General features: G+C 43.7%; 1 protein-coding gene across 3 annotated transcripts in view; it reads right to left on the bottom strand.

Annotated features, from left to right (window-relative positions):
• TTC27 (tetratricopeptide repeat domain 27) overlaps positions 1-18,242 on the bottom strand; it is a 383,896-nt gene that overhangs the window by 322,480 nt on the left and 43,174 nt on the right. For all 3 annotated transcript variants that reach the window (XM_066595887.1, XM_066595886.1, XM_066595885.1), the window contains exon 5: positions 4,206-4,346. In XM_066595887.1, coding sequence (XP_066451984.1) covers positions 4,206-4,346 — 141 coding nt within the window. The remainder of the gene's footprint in view (positions 1-4,205; positions 4,347-18,242) is intronic.

Consider the following 18,242-nt stretch of genomic DNA (forward strand, 5'->3'; position numbering starts at 1 on the left):
GCACCCAGTCACTAGTGATGTAACGTTCAGTGCCTAGCATGGAATGCTGAATCCTATGATGGGCTATTTCCGAGACTGCGCATGTGCGATGTCTCGCGGCTATGGTATATGAATACGCGCAGCAACAGGCGCACATGTGCAGTTGCGCAATAGCCTGGCATAGGATTCAACATTTCCTGCTTTGCAGTGAACGCTACGTCACTAGTGATGTAGCAAACATTGACCTTCAGGAAGCAGAATGCTGGCAACGTACGTAACGTCACAGGAAGAAGAGGATCCAGGCAGTTTGCAATGAGATGACCCAGGGACTGGAGGATCCAGAGGACGATTGGTGGGAAGAAGATGCGGTAAGAAGACTGCCTGAGGAGGGATGGGTAAGTGTTTATTTTTTTTCTAATGACAGAAACCCTTTAAACCCTTGTAATATCCCAGCTATAAAAACTTCTACTTTTACTGTGTTTAATGATCACATATGGGTAAATAGAATACACTCCTTGTTGGAATATGCGCTAATTTAGTATGTCATTGACTTCAATGCGAATCTGTGGATTTGAAATCTGAAGCACGGAAAGAAAACCATGGACAGGTTAACTCTTGATATGGAATCTGCATTAGGAAATCTACACGCAAATTAGCTCCACTGAATGCAGCTAATCCGCGTGCAGATCCACGGCGACTATAAATTTAAATCTGCTGCAGGTGTCTAAGGCTTTGCCTTGGTGAAGTTGCTTCAGATTTTTCCGAGAGGGATTTTTAGTCTGCGTGAATCAGGCTTCTTAAACGCATCAAAAATCTTCATTTTTCATCTGTTAAAAATCCTTTCTAGAAAGTTACTACAATAGTTTGCAACAAATATTTAGAAGAGAAAATCACCGTTAGTGGCATTTCAAACACAGAATTTGCCAGGCTGAGCTGAGGCTTCGCACCTGGGCAAGGGAGCCTTTTTCACATTATATAAAGATCATTTCTCTGCCGTTTGGTACAAATGACTGGTTTGTGAACAGACGAATGCAAATGGAAGCCTTTCATCTCCAAGAACTGGGCTCGTCTGACGCACAGTCTGTGCAGAATTTTTTTTCATCTTAAAGTAAAAGCAAGACATTGCTTCCCTGTTAAATGGGCTGTACTAAATTCTTCCTGTGTAACTCGTCCTAATGGGTGCAGCCATACACTACTTATAACGCCACAATGATCGAAAAATGTCACAGTTACGTATCCTTAGGGAAACTCTGAGTAACATCAGTGGCTGAAAGATGCATTTATGGTACTTTCCTGCGTAATAGTACAAGTATAAACAGTATAAACCAGTTTTGACAAAGTAGGAGTAAAAAGTATTAATACAGTAATTTTAACATATTCTATTTCCACTTTACTTAGAGTTTTTTCTGGGCGAGTCCAGTAAAATACTGCCGCAGATCTTGAAACAAACCCGCAGTAAATCCACTATGGAATTCAACCATGTAGCAGTACATAGAAACTAATACTTTGTGGATGTACACTTTGACTTTATGACAGTAGTCAGTCTTTTTGGGTAGATGTCCATCATCATGGCACATCTTGACTTGGCAATCCTTGTCCACTTTTCCTCGCAAAAGCATTCTAAATTGCTCAGATTTCAAGGGCATCTTGTGTGTAACGCCCTCTTCAGGTCACCCATCTTCATGGGATCCAGGTCTCGGCTATAGCTGGGCCATTCCCAAACTTTTATACTCTGGCAAGCAATTCTTTTGTTGATTTGGAGGTCTGCTTTGGGTCGTTCTTGTGCTGAAAAGTGAAATTTCTCATCTTCAGCTATTTAGCAGAGGCCTGAAGGTTTTGTGCCAAAAGCACTGATATTTGGAACAGTTCCTGGTTCCCCCCACCTTGACTAAAGTTCCAGCAGCAGAAAAACAGCCTCAAAACATAATGGTGCCCCTGCCATCTTCCCTGTGGGTCTGTTGGTCTTCTGGTGATGCGCAGTGTTGGCGTTGCACCAAACATACCTTTTCTAATTATGGCCAAAAAGTCCAACCTTGACTCATCAGACCATAACACATTCTCCCACATACTTTTGGCAGAGTTGATGTTCAAGGATGGACAAACATATGGAAACATCAAAGCTGTAATCTGCTTCTTTTTCATCACAACCCTATGCAATCATCATCTGTCTCTGCCACTCAACACACATTTCTGTATACGCTGGGGTTTGTCGGATGTGGTTTGTTGCAGTCCAACTGTACGCGGTCATAATCTTGGATACTATGCTTCGTGATACAGCAAAAACCTCAGCTACCTTTGTTACAGAGGCACCACCATATGGGCTCCATCAGCTCTGCCCCGATTTTCTCACAAGAGTGCAGAACGCTGTCTCGACAAATGACACTTACCACGTGTTGGCGCTGTTATACAGATCATTGCATCCCGCAACAACTACAGCACCACCTACTAACTCCGCTGCAGTACACATGTATGGATCCCGGACCATTAGGAGGAATTCACATGGGATTTTAATTATTAGCACTGAGCTGCCCTTTTAACCCCTGCTCGGCTGAGAGCTTTCCTGACAAATTTGTGTTTACCTCACCTCTTGCCCTGCTGTGGGTGGTTTGAGGAGGCAGCTGGTAACAGCAGCTGAGTGGCTCAAACCCCTGACCAATGGGACCTTGTTGCTCAAGCAGCATCTGTGTCATATTACCTCCACTTAAAATCGATCTCTACACGTCTTATTGATCTAGTTAAAATTTACTGGTAGTATTGTGAAATATGATTTACAATCCCATGTAATTTAAGCCATGCATTTCGTATGGCGTTTCAATATTTTTGTTCATTCCCTGTAGGTTTGCGCAAAACACAGCAGGGCTTGGAGGTTTTTTTCTTTTCTTATAAAAGGCTTCCGTCTTGCCACCCTAACCCCACAGCCGTGACATATGAAGAATACGGGATATGGTTGTCACATGCACTATACAACCAGTACTTGTCAGACATTTCCGCAGCCCCTTTAATATTGCTGTAGGGCTCTCGGCCGCCTCCCAGACTAAATTTCTTCTGGACTTTTCATAAATTTTTTAGGGACGTCCAGTTCTTGTTAATGTCAGTATTGTGCCAAATTTATTCGACTTCTCGATGACATCTTCACTGTCTTCCATGGTTTATGTAATGTCTTGGAATTTTTTGGTCCCCTTCCCCTGACTGATAACTTTCAAAAATCAAATCACTTTGATGTTCTGTAAGCTCTTTATAGACTAAATAAGAAAATGTCAGGAAAATCCTCCTAGAAGAGCTGAACTTTATATGGGGTAAATCAGAATCTTCATAAATAATGGCAGTGGACTTTTAACTACTACTTAAAGGGGTTGTCTCACGCCGAAACGTTTTTTTTTAAAATTCAATAGGCCCCCCGTTCGGCGCGAGACAAACCCAAGGGATGGGTTAAAAAAAAAAAAGTTTATTACTTACCCGAATCCCCGCGCTGCGGCGACTTCTTTCTTCCTTTACCAAGATGGCCGCCGGGATCTTCACCCACGATGCACCGCGGGTCTTCTCCCATGGTGCACCGTGGGCTCTGTGTGGTCCATTGCCGATTCCAGCCTCCTGATTGGCTGGAATCGGCACACGTGACGGGGCGGAGTTACGAGGACCAGCTCTCCGGCACAAGCGGCCCCATTCACCAGGGAGAAGACCGGACTGCGCAAGCGCGTCTAAATACACAAGAAGACAGCGAATTTAGACGGATCCAATGGCGACGGGGACGCTAGCAACGGAGCAGGTAAGTGAATAACTTCTGTATGGCTCATAATTAATGCACGATGTATATTACAAAGTGCATTAATATGGCCATACAGAAGTGCTGAACCCCACTTGATTTCACGAGACAACCCCTTTAACATGAGTTTAAATGTGACTGGCTAATTCTGAGCACAACCACATCCCCAAATATAAGAGGGTGTGAACACTTATGCAACCACATTATATCAGTTTTCTTTTTTTTTTATTTTCTACTCTAAAAGATTTAGGTTTGTTTTTCAATGTACAGATAACGGGTAACATGTAGACTTTTTATATCCATTGTACACAGTTACTTTTTTCAGATATTTGATACAAAATGTATTTTTAACAAACCACAGCAGCAGCATGGAAATGTGAGCATATGGCCTGAACTTCTGAATAGACAACTGACAAGACATTGTCCATGCTGAGCACGTCATGAGACACAGATCATTTCTTACCTGGAATGCTGTGAGTTTGTTCCTGAGGTTCACAAGGATTACTCTGGCCAGAAGTAAGAAGATTGGATTGGCTGTCAAGCTGTAGACTGATTCCCCATCAAGAACAAGCGTGCCCAGAATTGTAGCTCTCACAGCTTTGCCCTGGAAAGGAACAGGAATACATAAAAAGAATGTAAACACTAGCAAAACCTTACAGTAAAGGATTTAGCAAAGGCTTAAAGATCATACATGTAACATAAGTAACATGTTCTGTGGTTACAGTGCGGCTTAATAGACGCCTATACATTCATACAGTGACAACTGAAGAGTTTCAGCGGCCACTACATACCTCAATGAGACAGGTGGTGAAATTCTGATTACCTTGGATTCCAAAAGAAATAATCTCACAATCACAGTTTTGTTTGCTCCCCGCTGTATCTGTCATCTACATGCGAGTGTGCCATTCCCATTTTTCAAGTTTCACTCTAATAATGAAACCTACATTTTCAAAGGAAAAACACTCAAATCTAATGAAAATAGATGGGGACCAAAACATACACAGCTCTCTTAACGTCCTGCCAAAGCATTACTAGCATTACAGCGCCTTGATTCTTTTCTTTGCCAGCCATTCTTGGGTAGATTTGCTGCTGTGCTTGGGATCATTGTCCTGTTGCATGACCCAGTTTCAGCCACGCTTTAGCTTTTGGAGAGATGGGCTCACATTTGACTCTAGAATACTTTGGTATACAGAGGAGTTTAGGGTCGACTCAATGACTGCAAGATGCCTGGGTCTTGTGCCCACAAAACAAGCCCAAATCATCACCCCTCCACCATGATGCTCGGCAGTTGGTATATGGTGTTGATATGCTGTGTTTGGTTTACGCCACACATGGCTCTGGGCATTAAGCCCAGATATCTCCATTGTGGTCTTCTCTGTCCAAAGGACATTGTTCCAGAAGTCTTATGGCCAGCCTGTTTTTAGAAGAGGCTTTCTCCTGGCAACCCTTCCAAACAAGCCATATTTTTTCAGTTTTTTTCTAATTGTACTATCATGAATTTGAACATTTAACATACTAACAGAGGTCTTTAGAGTGTGAGATGTAGCTTTTGAGTTTTGCAATTTTTCTGAGCATTGCATGGTCTGATTTTGGGGTGAATTTGCTGGGACATTCACTCCTGGGAAGATATTCAAATATTGAATAATATTTCTCACTGCAGAATGATGGACTTCAAAATGTTTGGAAATGGTCTCATAATGCTCCCATATTGCTTCTCTATGACAATGACTGAAGTCTTTCCTCCTTGGCATTGTGTTAAAACACTCCTGAATGCTCCAGGACAGCAAAATACCATAACTTCTGCTTTTATAAAGGTGGCCACACAAGGACATTTGATTAGTAGCTCCAGACGGATACTTACCCTCTGAAGTGTTGTTGAAGCAGTAAGGCCATTCTCACACAGGCCTTTTTTTTTAACAAACACCACACTAAACACTGAAAGAGTCTCCATTGATTTCAATTAGGATTCTAAGACGAGTGTTCAAGCTTTGCGTTTCTAACAGTGATTTTCGAACGCTGCCTGCTCTATTTTAGTGCATTTCACCGATTTTTAACACACCACATCACCCACTTCAATAGTGGTGTTTATTAAAAACGGTGGTGAACATGTTTGAAAATGCCATTCAAAAACGCTGTAAAACACTATGTTTTTACAAACATCAGTGTAAGTGAACTTAAGGTGTACTTCATTTTTCAAACACTGTAATTTTTCATGTGTTCCTGTTCATCTGAAGTTGTATTTACCTCATTTTAAGAACTTCAAAAGGACCAGATGGTTTTTTTTGTTTTTTTTTTACTATATCCTAGTATGTAAAATTGTAGAATTTAAAGCAGGTGTACTTAGTTTTACTTGTAGGTCTCTTTGGCTGTATAGGATCATCAAATGGCCATCACAAAGCTCCTATTATTCTGAGACGTGGGGGTCCCAGAAATGTGCAGTGCAAAAATAACCAATATACTGTAACGAGCGAGTAACATACTGGTCTTGAAAAAATAAAAAGAAGGACTACTTAGGCTGCAAACTAGAATTAACCTGTGACTTACAAGAAGAGGGGTGATGCAAGGAGCCAAAAGCAGTTGCTGGAGAAAATAAGTCCCTGAGGTGTTAAAAGCTGTGCAATCTGTGCCCCTCTAACCCCACTCTGAAGCAACGAGTTGGAAAATGTGTCTCAGAGAAACAAGGATACTGGTGTATCTTGACGCCACCGGAAGCTAGTAGTTTGACAGCGCTTGCATGTAGAAATGCCCCTGGCATACCCCTAGCTTCTGATAGGCTGAAGAATACAATGTCCTAGCGGGCGTGTGTATTGCTTGTGTGCCTGCCCTGGACGGTTAGGGTGAGGGTTAGTTTCTCTATTAGGCTTACATATCTAAGCCTCGTAGGAAAATGAACCCTCACCCTAACCCGCCAGGCCAGGCACAAAAGCAATAGACACACTATAGCTGTCCATTCGCTCCCTCACTGGTCCGTGCGGGCAGTTTGTTGCGGCTGTCTGCTCAGGTCACTCACTCTTCAGCAGCGCTGTCCCTCTACCTCAGCCACCTCTGCCGCCGCTCACACTCGTCACACTGTTCCTCTGCCGTGGGGGATTGAAGACAACGCCGCTTCCAGCCTCGGGCACTGCTCCGCCGCCTCTGCCGGCACTCCAAACCTCGACGCTGTCCTCGAACGCCTGTGCCTCTGCCGGCCCCACCGCCGTTCCCGGTCTTAGAATGCCACTGCCCGCTGTCCTCCAGCGCCGCAGCTCGCAGCATTGTCGTTCTCCCCTGCCGTGTCAGATCGGGGATTAAACACGCCCCCAGCCAATCAGAAGCTGGGGGCTTGAAAAGCTTTTTTGACAGCTGTATTATGTCGCCACCCCTTACTTTCGGTGGCGACATAATACACCAGTACCAGAAACAAGTGAGGGGCAAGTTGTTTTTTTTCAATCTTTCTACCCCACCGGGCCCAAAATGGCTAGGAAAAAAAGGATAGTAGCTTCAAATTAATGGAGGATTACAATTAAGTCAGTGGCATCTACATCTACGGTCATCTTTAGTACATATGTGCTCTTCTGTATTTTCAATTTCTATGAATCTGAGATAAGCCTGAAAGGATTTAAATGATATAAAAAAACAAGTGTGATGGGATTCTCCAGGGAAGGCAGGGAGCTCTCGCTGAACGCAGGCCACATTTCAGAATGAGAATGCTATCAGAATCACTGGAAAGCAGTACTGTTCTTTAATTCGAAAACAACTGGAGAGTATTAAGACTCCTCTGTACTCAGCTTTCCTAAAGCCATCTCTCCTCTCTTTTCCCAGCCTATTGCCCTGCGGCATCAACACAGCCAAATAAAAATAGGTTTTCAGAGGGAAGACCCAGCTCCGGTTGTCTCATCCTATAAAATATGAGTGATGCCTCTAGCGATGTCCTGAATTTATAGCACACAGGAACATTACAGAGAGAGAAATCACACACCAGAAATAACAATGCAGACTCAGAACTGGGAAATCTGCTCCCAGATTGCTTTGCTCTATTTAAAAAGCCATTTACATGTTTTACTTGCATGCTAATAATAATCTCTGTAATATAAACGAGGTTATATATAAACATATTACACCGGGGACAAACATGTCCACAGAAGAGCTTACAAAGTGTATCGAAGGAAAGAATTATAGCCTAGAATTACCATAAGAATAATATAGCAGCAAAGAGAAGACTGTTACAAGTAATTAGGGTCCTACTTGTAAGAAAATAATCAAAATCCTTAATTCTTTCTTGCAGTACATAGACCGTCCGGGTTTACAGTTTGCAACCTCCTCTCTTTAGTTATTAATGGGATAGTTAGTTCGCTTAATTGTGACTGAGGTCAGATTAACACGAGCATATTTGCGCATATGCAATAAACAGAAAGTAGAACCCATAGATTTCGGATGCACAAAAAAAGCAGCATGTTCTATTTTCTTGCACATTTGCACAGGGATAAGATCATTTTGAAGTTATTAAACTAATTAGCCATGTCAAAGGCAAAGAGCATCATTCTGTATTTTTTGCAAACGCAAATGTGCACAATTTGCACGCACACCAAGTACAGTAAAGAACGTAGTTGCGTGTGCAAATATACAACACCCTTCCACAAATCTGGCCTATAGGCCTCTTTAGCGTAGGATCGGCTGGAAGAACGTTCATACAAAGGTTTGTTCTTGCCCAGTGGAAATATGGCCAACGAACAAATGACAAATAATTAGACGTTCATTTGTCTTTATTCAGATTAAATTACGAGGGTGCAAAAATGATTGATTCTTTGGCAGTACATCTTCCTGTGAAAACAGGGGATGTGCTGCCAACATGATATAAAAGTATGTGGAGAACAAGTGATCATTGATGTGTGAACCCCCCCCCCCCCACACCCACCCACCCACCCACCCACCCACACACCCACACACCCACACACACACACACACACACACACACACACACACACACACACACCTTACATGGTGTATGAGAGCCTCATGTGGCACAAAGTGCTACAGCAGCAGTTCATTCCCTGAATGGTTCAGGTAGTTGGCTCAAGGTCAACTCAGCCTTCCATCCTTCCGAGGTCGGTAAAATGAGTACCCAGCTTGGTAATAAATAAATTACCTTAAAGCGCTGCGGAATAAGTTCGCGCTATACGAGGGGCTGCTGCTAAGTCTTTGGCTTTACACAGAAAGAAATGAGATAGGAAGATGAAACTTTACATTTATTCCACATACTCTCCACTGATGTCAACACACTTCTTACATCGGTATTCCAAGTTCTGTAAGCCTTGCAAAAAGAAGGATTTCGGTTGTGCCTCAAACCAGTCATCCGTAGCAGCCATGGCATCAGAAATGGTGTGAAATTTGGTACCCTTGAGGTGTTTCTTTAGGTTTGGAAACAGATGATAGTCGGAGGGAGCTAGATCTGGTGAATAAGGTGGGTGATCAACCAGCTGGAAGCCTAGCTCCACCAGTTTTGCCGTGGTCACTTGTGCAGTGTGAGCAGAGGCGTTGTGTTGCAGGAACAACACTCCTTTGGATAGCTTGCCGCGCCTTTTGGCCTTCAGAGCTGCCTTCAATTGGTCCAAAAGTTCAATGTAATACCTTGCATTGATGGTGGAACCATTTTGAAGGTAGTCCACTAGCAGCACGCCCTCCTTATCCCAGACCACAGACGCCTTCACCTTAGTGGCTGATTTTTTCACCCTGAACGTCTTTGGTTCAGAACGACTGTGCATCCACTCTTGACTGCTCCTTGGTTTCAGGGTCATACAAATAAATCCAGGTCTCATTCATAGTGACCAGTCGATCCAGGAAGTTCTTATCAGTCTGGAAACGCTGACAAATGGACCAGTTTTCACTCGCATGCTTTTCTGATCTTTTGTCAGACATTTGGGGACCCACTTTGCAGATACCTTCTTCATGTTCCAATGTTCATGGATAATGACACAAACACGTTCACGAGAAATCCCCGATGTCTGCTATTCCTTTAGCTGAAATTCGCTGATTCTCCAGTATGAGGTTATGCACAGCATCGATGATCTCCAGAACAACAACCTCTCTCGATCGTCCAGGACGTTCCTCATCATTGGTGCTGAATTGGCCCGTTTTAAATTTGGCAACCCAGTTCTTAACTGTAGAATATGAAGGGCATTGAACCCCCAATGTCTGCGACATATCACCATGAATATCCTTCCTGGACTTTCTTTGCAGAAACAAGAATTTTATCATTCCTCTGCTCTCATTTACTGTGAATATTGCCATAAGCTACAAACACAAAATTTTGAAAACATATATTAGACACATAAGGCTTTCATGTGATGTAACATTCATTACTATAGAAATAAAAAAAAGAACACAAAAGCAAAGACTTATCAGCACCCCCTCATACAAATAAGATTTTATTTTTTATTTAAAGGGGTTGTCTCGCGAAAGCAAGTGGGGTTATACACTTCTGTATGGCCATATTAATGCACTTTGTAATATACATCGTGCATTAAATATGAGCCATACAGAAGTTATTCACTTACCTTCCCTGCACTGGCGTCCCCGTCGCCATGGCTCCGTCTAACTTCAGCGTCTAATCGGCCGATTAGACGCGCTTGCGCAGAAGGGTCTTCTGCCTTCGGCTCTGTCCGGCAGCAGCGGCGTGACTTGCATGACTTCTATCAGCACTTGTATAGTAGAAAAGTAACAGCCAGTAGTCAATTTACTCACATTTCCAGGCGGAATAACAGAAGAATGACAATGCAGAGTTCTTAGAAAAGATGCTCCACAATTGTTATTTTATGGGTAAGGCAAGTATTTAGTCACAACAGACGTGTCAGGAGTAGTGGTAGATACCATTGAATTGTTCTGTAGTCTAAGGACTGTGTTCGACCTCTTGTATAGCTTATACCATAATACTCTGCAGAGGGCCTTGTAGAGTGGTTGACCACTATATGGTCACTGCATGGTGGTAGCACTGGTTATATTGATGCATGTAGAGTGGTAGCATACACGTGTCTCTGACTCTGTGATTAGGTGTTAATTATATGATTTACTGGCTTTTTTTTTCATAAACAAAAGTGGTAAAATTTAGGCCACCATAATTGAAAAGAAGTGGGAATACTGGCATGTAAAAGGTTAAAGGAGTTTTCCCCATAAAAACATTCATTTCCTATCCATAGGATAGTGGCAAATGTCTAATTGCTGTGGGTACGACTGCTGGAACCCACAGTGACTCCAAGATCTGTGGCGCCAAATAAGTTAGTACTGCTCCATTAACTTCTCTGGGTTGGAGGGAGATTGCAGTGTATCGATCTCCACCTGTTACGTGATATAAAAGGCATGTGGATGCACTGTTAGTATCGGGATTAGGTACCAGTGATTCTGTGGTAGGGATTAAAGGTCTTTAGTGGGAAAAACCCTAAGAGAGTGGTGAAGTACATTATCAATTAAAGCAAAATTCACCATGGTATGTATACTTAAAATTCAATTCTGGAACCACCTCTGGGGTGAATTTTTTTTTGTCTTGGGTCTGATTAATTTAAGAATCTGTTCTGGGGTCTGAGCGGATTAAAAAAAAAAAAAAAAGTAAGCAGAATACCCATTTATGCTTTCACTTAGCCACTGGTTAGGTAAAAACCTATAGCCGATTGCAAGAGGTTCAAGTGGTGAGCTACAGTACCCCACCGAAATTAGTGGAGTGGTGACTCGCATTTGTAGCAACTAGTCATTTTGTCAGAGAATTTTTGGATCCCCATTCTGGCAATTGTGGGTGTCCCATTGATCAGACCCCCACTGAAGTATTAGTTTTCACCTAACCAGTAGATGGGTGAAAATTTGAAAACACATTCAATAACAGAATACCCCTTTAAGGAAAGACAAGAGTTGATATATGAACTGCTTTAATATTATAGTCCTTTTACCTGTAAGGGTGAGGGCACACCAAGCCGTATCTCCAAGTAGGTTCCACAAATTGAGCATCTTCAGCATAAATTTACTGCACGTCAGGATTTAGAAGTACAGACAACCTTATGTTCACAAGATACCAGCCAGAAACCTCAATCGTAATGTCCAAAATTTATAGTGACTACTAGTGTAATGCATATGCCAACCTTTAAGAATTGTTTATAGGGAGGTTATAGTTTTGGTTTATACATTAGCCCCGCAGTAAAATATTGACCACTTCCCCACAATGACAGCGACCCATAACATTGACAGCCAAAAGGATCTGTGGCAATGCCAATTGGAACTACCCAAGAACAGTGGTAGTTTGAATGCTTCTCAACATTGCCAGCAAGACTATCCCAATTATTCTTTGATGATCCAGCTAATTTTAGCTTTAGGACCAAACTCTTTTTTTTTAACCCCTTAAGAACCAGAGTGTTTTGTACCTAAAAAAGGATCAGACACTTTTTAGGGATGTTACCCGTGTGGTGGTTTTACCGCCCTATTTTTTTTTTGCCTTCAGATACCAAAATTATTTTTGCTGCTTTTTTTTTTTCAGTGACATAAGGCTATTTTATTATATTTATTTCACAGAATTTTTTTACCCCGTTTTTAAGTTTATTGGGGGTAAAAAAGGTTTTTTTTTCAATTCGTAGATTTTTCAAAAATAGGAATTTAATTTACCATTAATTCCCCTTCTTAAAGTCATCATGACAGCATATGATGGATGTTGTCCTCTGGGGACAGGAAGTGGAAAAACATAAAAAGAAGCTCCCCCCACCTTTTAAACACCAGTGTGTCCCAAATAAGTACAGTGACTAATTTTCTTAACCAGAAGGTGTGCTTTATTGTGCTCACTACACCTTCAACAGAAAAGTACATGCACGCATTCTCATGTGAAGAGATTTGACGCTATAGAGGCAGGGATGGGGAGCCTGTATGCTGTCATGACTACTTCAAGAAGGGGAATTAGCGGTAAACTAAATTCCTATTTACCCCTCATCATCATGACAGCATACGATGGAGGAATACCAAATCATAAGAAGGGCTTAGGGCAGGATTACAGCCTGTAACCTCTTCCTTCCAAAGGCCGCATCTCGACCGGCATCTATATCGAGTCTATAATGTTTCACGAACGTGTGGTCACTAGACCACGTGGCGGCTTTGCAAATTTGGTAGGTGGTGACGTGAGCCTTTTCTGCCCAGGAGTAAGCACTGGCCCGGGTGGAGTGGGCCTTCAGTCCTTCAGAAGGGGAAATGCCCTGGGGCTTGAGGCCTCTTGAATGGCTCGTCTGACCCATCGTGCGATTGTGTCTTTAGAAACAGCCTTTCCTTTGACCAGCCCCTGAATTTGTTGCCTCCAAGAACGCTAATACTGCCCTCCTAACGGCTAAGTTATGGAACTTCCATTCCTTCTCGTTTCAAGGGTCATGACAAAAAGAAGGAAGAGTAATTGACTGACCCCTATGGAATTCTGTCAAGACCTTTGGCTGAAAGAAGGGATTCAGTGTAAACGCAATTTTGTTCGGATGGACCATCACATAGGGAGCTTTATGTGAGAGTACCTGTATTTCTTCCACCCATCTAGCTGATGTAACTGCCACTAGAAGGGATACTTTGTACGTGAAGGCGGAAATTGAAAAGTTCGCTATCGCCTTGAAAGGGAGGTTCACAAAATGTTTGTAAAACTAAGGTTAAGTCCCAGGGAGGAGTAGTTTTCCCAAGGGGTGAAGCCTACTAGCACCCCTAAGGAATTTTCTGACCCACCTATAATCCGCTAGGGAAAGGTTAAAGAAGGCCCTCCGGGCCGCAACCTGGAGACTTTTAGACTTTTAGAGTATTTGGACTTAACCCTTTATCCAAACCCTCCTGTAGGAAGTCCAGGATCCTATGGATCTCAGGCTGAGACAGTTCCTGAATATCTTGCCCCATCCACAGACTTTTCCACAGACTTTTGAGTAGATTTGAGGCCCTCACAGATAAATAGTCTGATAACTTTACCCTTTCGGCATCCAGGCAGTTAATCTGAACCTCTAGACCTCCGGGTACTGTAGTGGTCCTGACATAAAAGATCTGGCCTCACTGGCAGGCGAATGGGATCTCCGACAGAGAGGGAATTTAGCAGAGGGAACCAAGGCCTCTTGGGCAAAAAGGGAGCTATAATTATTACTGCTGTCCTTGATTTTTGAACCTTCCTTAATACGAGCGGTATCAAAGACAGGGGGGGGGGGGTGGTAGGCCAGATCCAAGTCCCAGACATGCAAGAGGATGTCCGTGCCTACTGCCTGAATCTCCACGCCCCGAGAGAAGAAGAGATGACAATTGGTATTTCTACTGGAGGTAAACATGTCTATTTGTGGAGTTCCCCGCTCCTCAGTGAGTAACTCGAACACCTGCGGATGTAACTCCCATTCCCCGGGATGCACTTCCCTTTTGTGGAGATAGTCCGCTTTCATGTTCTCTGATCTTTTTACATGAAAGGCAGACCGAGATCGGGTTAGTTGCTCTGCCCAACGTAGGATCTTCCCTGCCAACTGCTGCAGAAGAGGATTCTTGGTGGAACCCTGATAGTGAATAAGTGATACTTTGGTCACATTATCTGAGATCATCCTAACATGTCTCCCTGCTATCTCTGCCTCTGCGTAGGGATTTGCAGACCACATTTAACTCTTTAAAGTTAAACGTACTGGCTACATCATGAGGACCCCAAGTCCCTTGTCTGTGCCTCCCCTGTAAGTGGGCCCACCCAGCCCGTAAAGCTGACATCAGTTTTAACAACTACTGCAGGGTCATGGTTCCATTTGGTGGCCTTAGCGAGATTATCTACCGACAACCACCACTGTAAGGAGTCCTTAGCCTTCGGTGATATGGAGATTATCTGGTTTAAGGAAGCCTGAGTCCTGTCCTACTTTTTTAGGATAAAGGCTTGTAACTCTCTGCTATGGAAGTAAGCCCAAGATACAGTACCAGTACAGGATGTCATAAAGCCTAGAACTCATATGGCTTCTCTAACAGATACTCCGGGCTTCTTATAGAGGGTTACACACGTATCTAGGATATGTTGTCTTTTGGAGGGGAAAAGGGAAGAACATTAGAGGTGGAAATCCAGAATGACACCTAAAAATCTTTTCCTAGGCTCAGGTTCTAGACTGGACTTCTGAGTGTTAATGAGCCAGCCTAATTTCTGCAGCGACCATTTCTAACACTATTTTAGAAAAAATTTGAGGGGCGGAGAAGATCCCGAAGGGCAGATAAACAAACTGGAAGTGGTGAATCGAACCGTCTATCTGTAATGCAAATCTCAAATATCTTTGGGAGTTGGGTTGAATGGAAACATGATAATTATAATGGGCATTTTTTAAGTTGATGGTGGCCATAACACTATCTATGCTAATTAGCAGGGTCATTATTTTGATAGTTTCCATTTTAAATTTCCTGCACACGATAAACATATTTAGGTCTTTTAGATTTATTATGGTTCAATAAGAACTGCCCAGTTTTGTAACTAAAAATAACAGGGAATAAAACCCTTTCTGACGATCTTCTACGGGAACAGGAAAGATGTCCCCTATCCTTAATAGGTTCTGAATCCCTGTATGCAAGGCCTGTTGAAGGGAGGGTGACTGGAGAGAGGTTATTCCAAATCACCTGGGGGTAGAGAAGAGAACTTAAAGGGGTTGTCTGGCGGCAGCAAGTGGGGTTATACACTTCTGTATGGCCATATTAATGCACTTTGTAATGTACATCGTGCATTAATTATGAGCCATACAGAAGTTATTCACTTACCTGCTTCGTTGCTGGCGTCCCCGTTTCCATGGCTCCGTCTAATTCTGATGTCTTCTGGCGTTTTTAGACGCGCTTGCGCAGTCCGTGCTTCTGCCTGGTGAATGGGGCCGCTCGTGCCGGAGAGCTGGTCACCGCGCCGTCATCATAGCTCCGCCCCATCACGTGTGCCGATTCCAGCCAATCAGGAGGCTGGAATCGGCAATGGACCACACAGAGCCCATGGTGCACCATGGGAGAAGACCCGCGGTGCACCATGGGAGAAAACCGCAGTGCATCCCTAGGAAAGGACCGGCGGCCATCTTAGGGAGAAGATTTTTAAAACTTCATATCTCGTCAGATCAGTGAGTAGCAAGCTGTTTAAAAACCACTTTAAATTGCTATTTTATGCCAGGGGGGTGACAGGGGGGAATGGGCTAATGTAAAATTTTGATGTTTGCCGCGAGACAACCCCTTTAATCCTATAACCCTCTGATATTAAATGTAAGACCCATTCAGTAGTCGTAATGTTCTGCAATACGCTATGAAATGAGGATAATCTCCCACTCACTTGTTGGGGAGTAGAAAAGAAGGAACTCCTTGATGGAACCTTATTCTTCCTCCTTTGGGGTAAGACCATCTTCCAATTTTCCCCTTCCATTTGTATCCCCCAGATGAGGGGTGGGGTACATAAGGCTTCTTGGGGAGTCTATCCATCCTTAACACCTGACAATTATCCGCTGCCTTCTCCAGGAGGAGTTGCAAGTCCAGGTCAAATATATGTTGACCCTGAAATGGTAAGGCAAAGTCTGTTTTCGGAGGAAGTATTCCCTGACCAGGTCTTCTCCCAAACAGCTCTCCTGGCAATTTTAGTGTTAACTGCCGAACTGGCCCCGAATCGAACTGTTTCCATGGAGGCGTTTGCTAAAAACCCTGTGGCCATTTGCAGAAGGGGGCGACAATTGGCAATTTTTTCTCTCGTGGGCTTCAGCTATTAGCGCAGAAAGCTGATCTAGCCAGATCAACATTGACCTAGCTACAGACATGGCTGCGATGTTGGATTTAATAGTTAGGGCAGACGCAGCCCAGGTCTTCCGCATTAGAGTGTCAACCTCGCCGTCCATGGGTTCCCGTAGATGGGAAACGTCCTCAAAGGGCAAAGCAGACGTTCTGGCAATTTAAGATATAGATGTGTCCACTTTGGGAACCTCTTCAAAGGTAGCTATGCCATCATCAGAAAACAGGAGCCTTTCTTTAAAGTCCTTTGATAATAACAGACTATGCTCCGCATACTGCCATGCTTTTAGAATTAGGCATTTCAGTGTTGCGTTTACTGGGAAAACTGGTTTCCATCGGGGCATAAGACCAGCAAACATTTCGTCTGGCATGGAACCAGGCTGCTGTGTCTCTTCCTCCACTTGCATAGTTTTGCGAACTGCTCTGAGGAGTTGGTCCATGTCAGCAGAGGAAAATAAATACTTTTACTCCTTCACTTCCTCACTGAACCCCGATAATTCCTCTATAGAGAGGTTGCCCTCTAACTCGGAATCTAAAGCCGCAAATCTTGTTCTTTTTGCGGACACAAAGGTGTCTGGCTGCTGGAGGCTAGATATAGAGGACTGACGACCTCTCACACTAATGGCACGAATATCTGCCATTACTGAGGTTTTTTCCTCCTGTAAAATTTTTGACATACACGACGCACAGAGTGACTTTGTTCATGTGTCGTCTAGCCATTTTAGACACATCGGACATTTTTTACTCCTTTATCTGTCCTCTCTAGGCTTCTGTGTATCCCAGTCCTGCAAGACATGAACTACAGATCCAGCAGAGTCTTTGAAGCGCACCAGATGATCAGGAGCCAGACCCTGCATCTGCCCCTAGCAGAGCACTCCTTGAATGCAGTTTTTGGATTTCCACGGTTCCCCGCTAAGCCACGTCCCCTCCATTGGGTGGTGGCCGAGGCCCCGCCCCTTTGCGGGGTGTCTGATGTCAGACCCCGAAGACGACGGCTCCACCGCTGGCGAGACTCCACGAGGCTTCCGGGAGAACAGCCGTTGCAGGCTGGCGGACCCTTACTTGGGCTCCAGCTCGCACAGACACTGGCAAGGCCCAGGTAAGACGCTAACCCCTGGGGAGGCCAGGCTGTGAGGGAGGAGACCGCTCCAGACAAGCAGTCTCGGCCGGCATGGGGGCCCTTCTTTGGGTCCCTGTTCTCGCTGACACCGACAAAGCCCAGGAGGGCAAGTCACCCCCGGGAAGGTCAGGCAGCATAAGTGGAGTCTTCTTCTAGCTGTCCTGTAGGGACAGGAAGACACTGGTGTTTAGCTGGGGAGTGGGAGGTTCTTTTATGCTCTTCTGCTTCCTATTCCCACATTCCATTATATGCTGTCATGATGACGAGAGGCAATTAGTATATTCCTGCTAAAATAGAGTACAGGAATGGGTTCCTCATTTTGTTTCAGACATTTTGATATATAAATTTGTGTAGTTTTGGATTACAGGGCACATATGGCAATAGTTTTGGTTGGCGTCGGCGGCATGTAATTTTCTTTTTTATATATTTTTATTTTATTCTTTAATTTTTTTACAGTATTTTGTAACTTTTTTTTTTACCATCTATTTCCCCCATGACATCATGTAAGATATCCATAGGAGCCCCAGTTACAGGGGGAAACAGCTGATCAGGGTCTGCTACCCTGCAGCTCTGTTGTGGCAGAAGTCACCCAGTGGTCATGTAATCGCCAGGTCACATAGCTGAAGTAATACTTTCACTCTCTACTAAATAGCGCTCATTGAGTGC

Source organism: Eleutherodactylus coqui, chromosome 3 (assembly GCF_035609145.1).
Source record: "Eleutherodactylus coqui strain aEleCoq1 chromosome 3, aEleCoq1.hap1, whole genome shotgun sequence".
Taxonomy (NCBI): domain Eukaryota; kingdom Metazoa; phylum Chordata; class Amphibia; order Anura; family Eleutherodactylidae; genus Eleutherodactylus; species Eleutherodactylus coqui.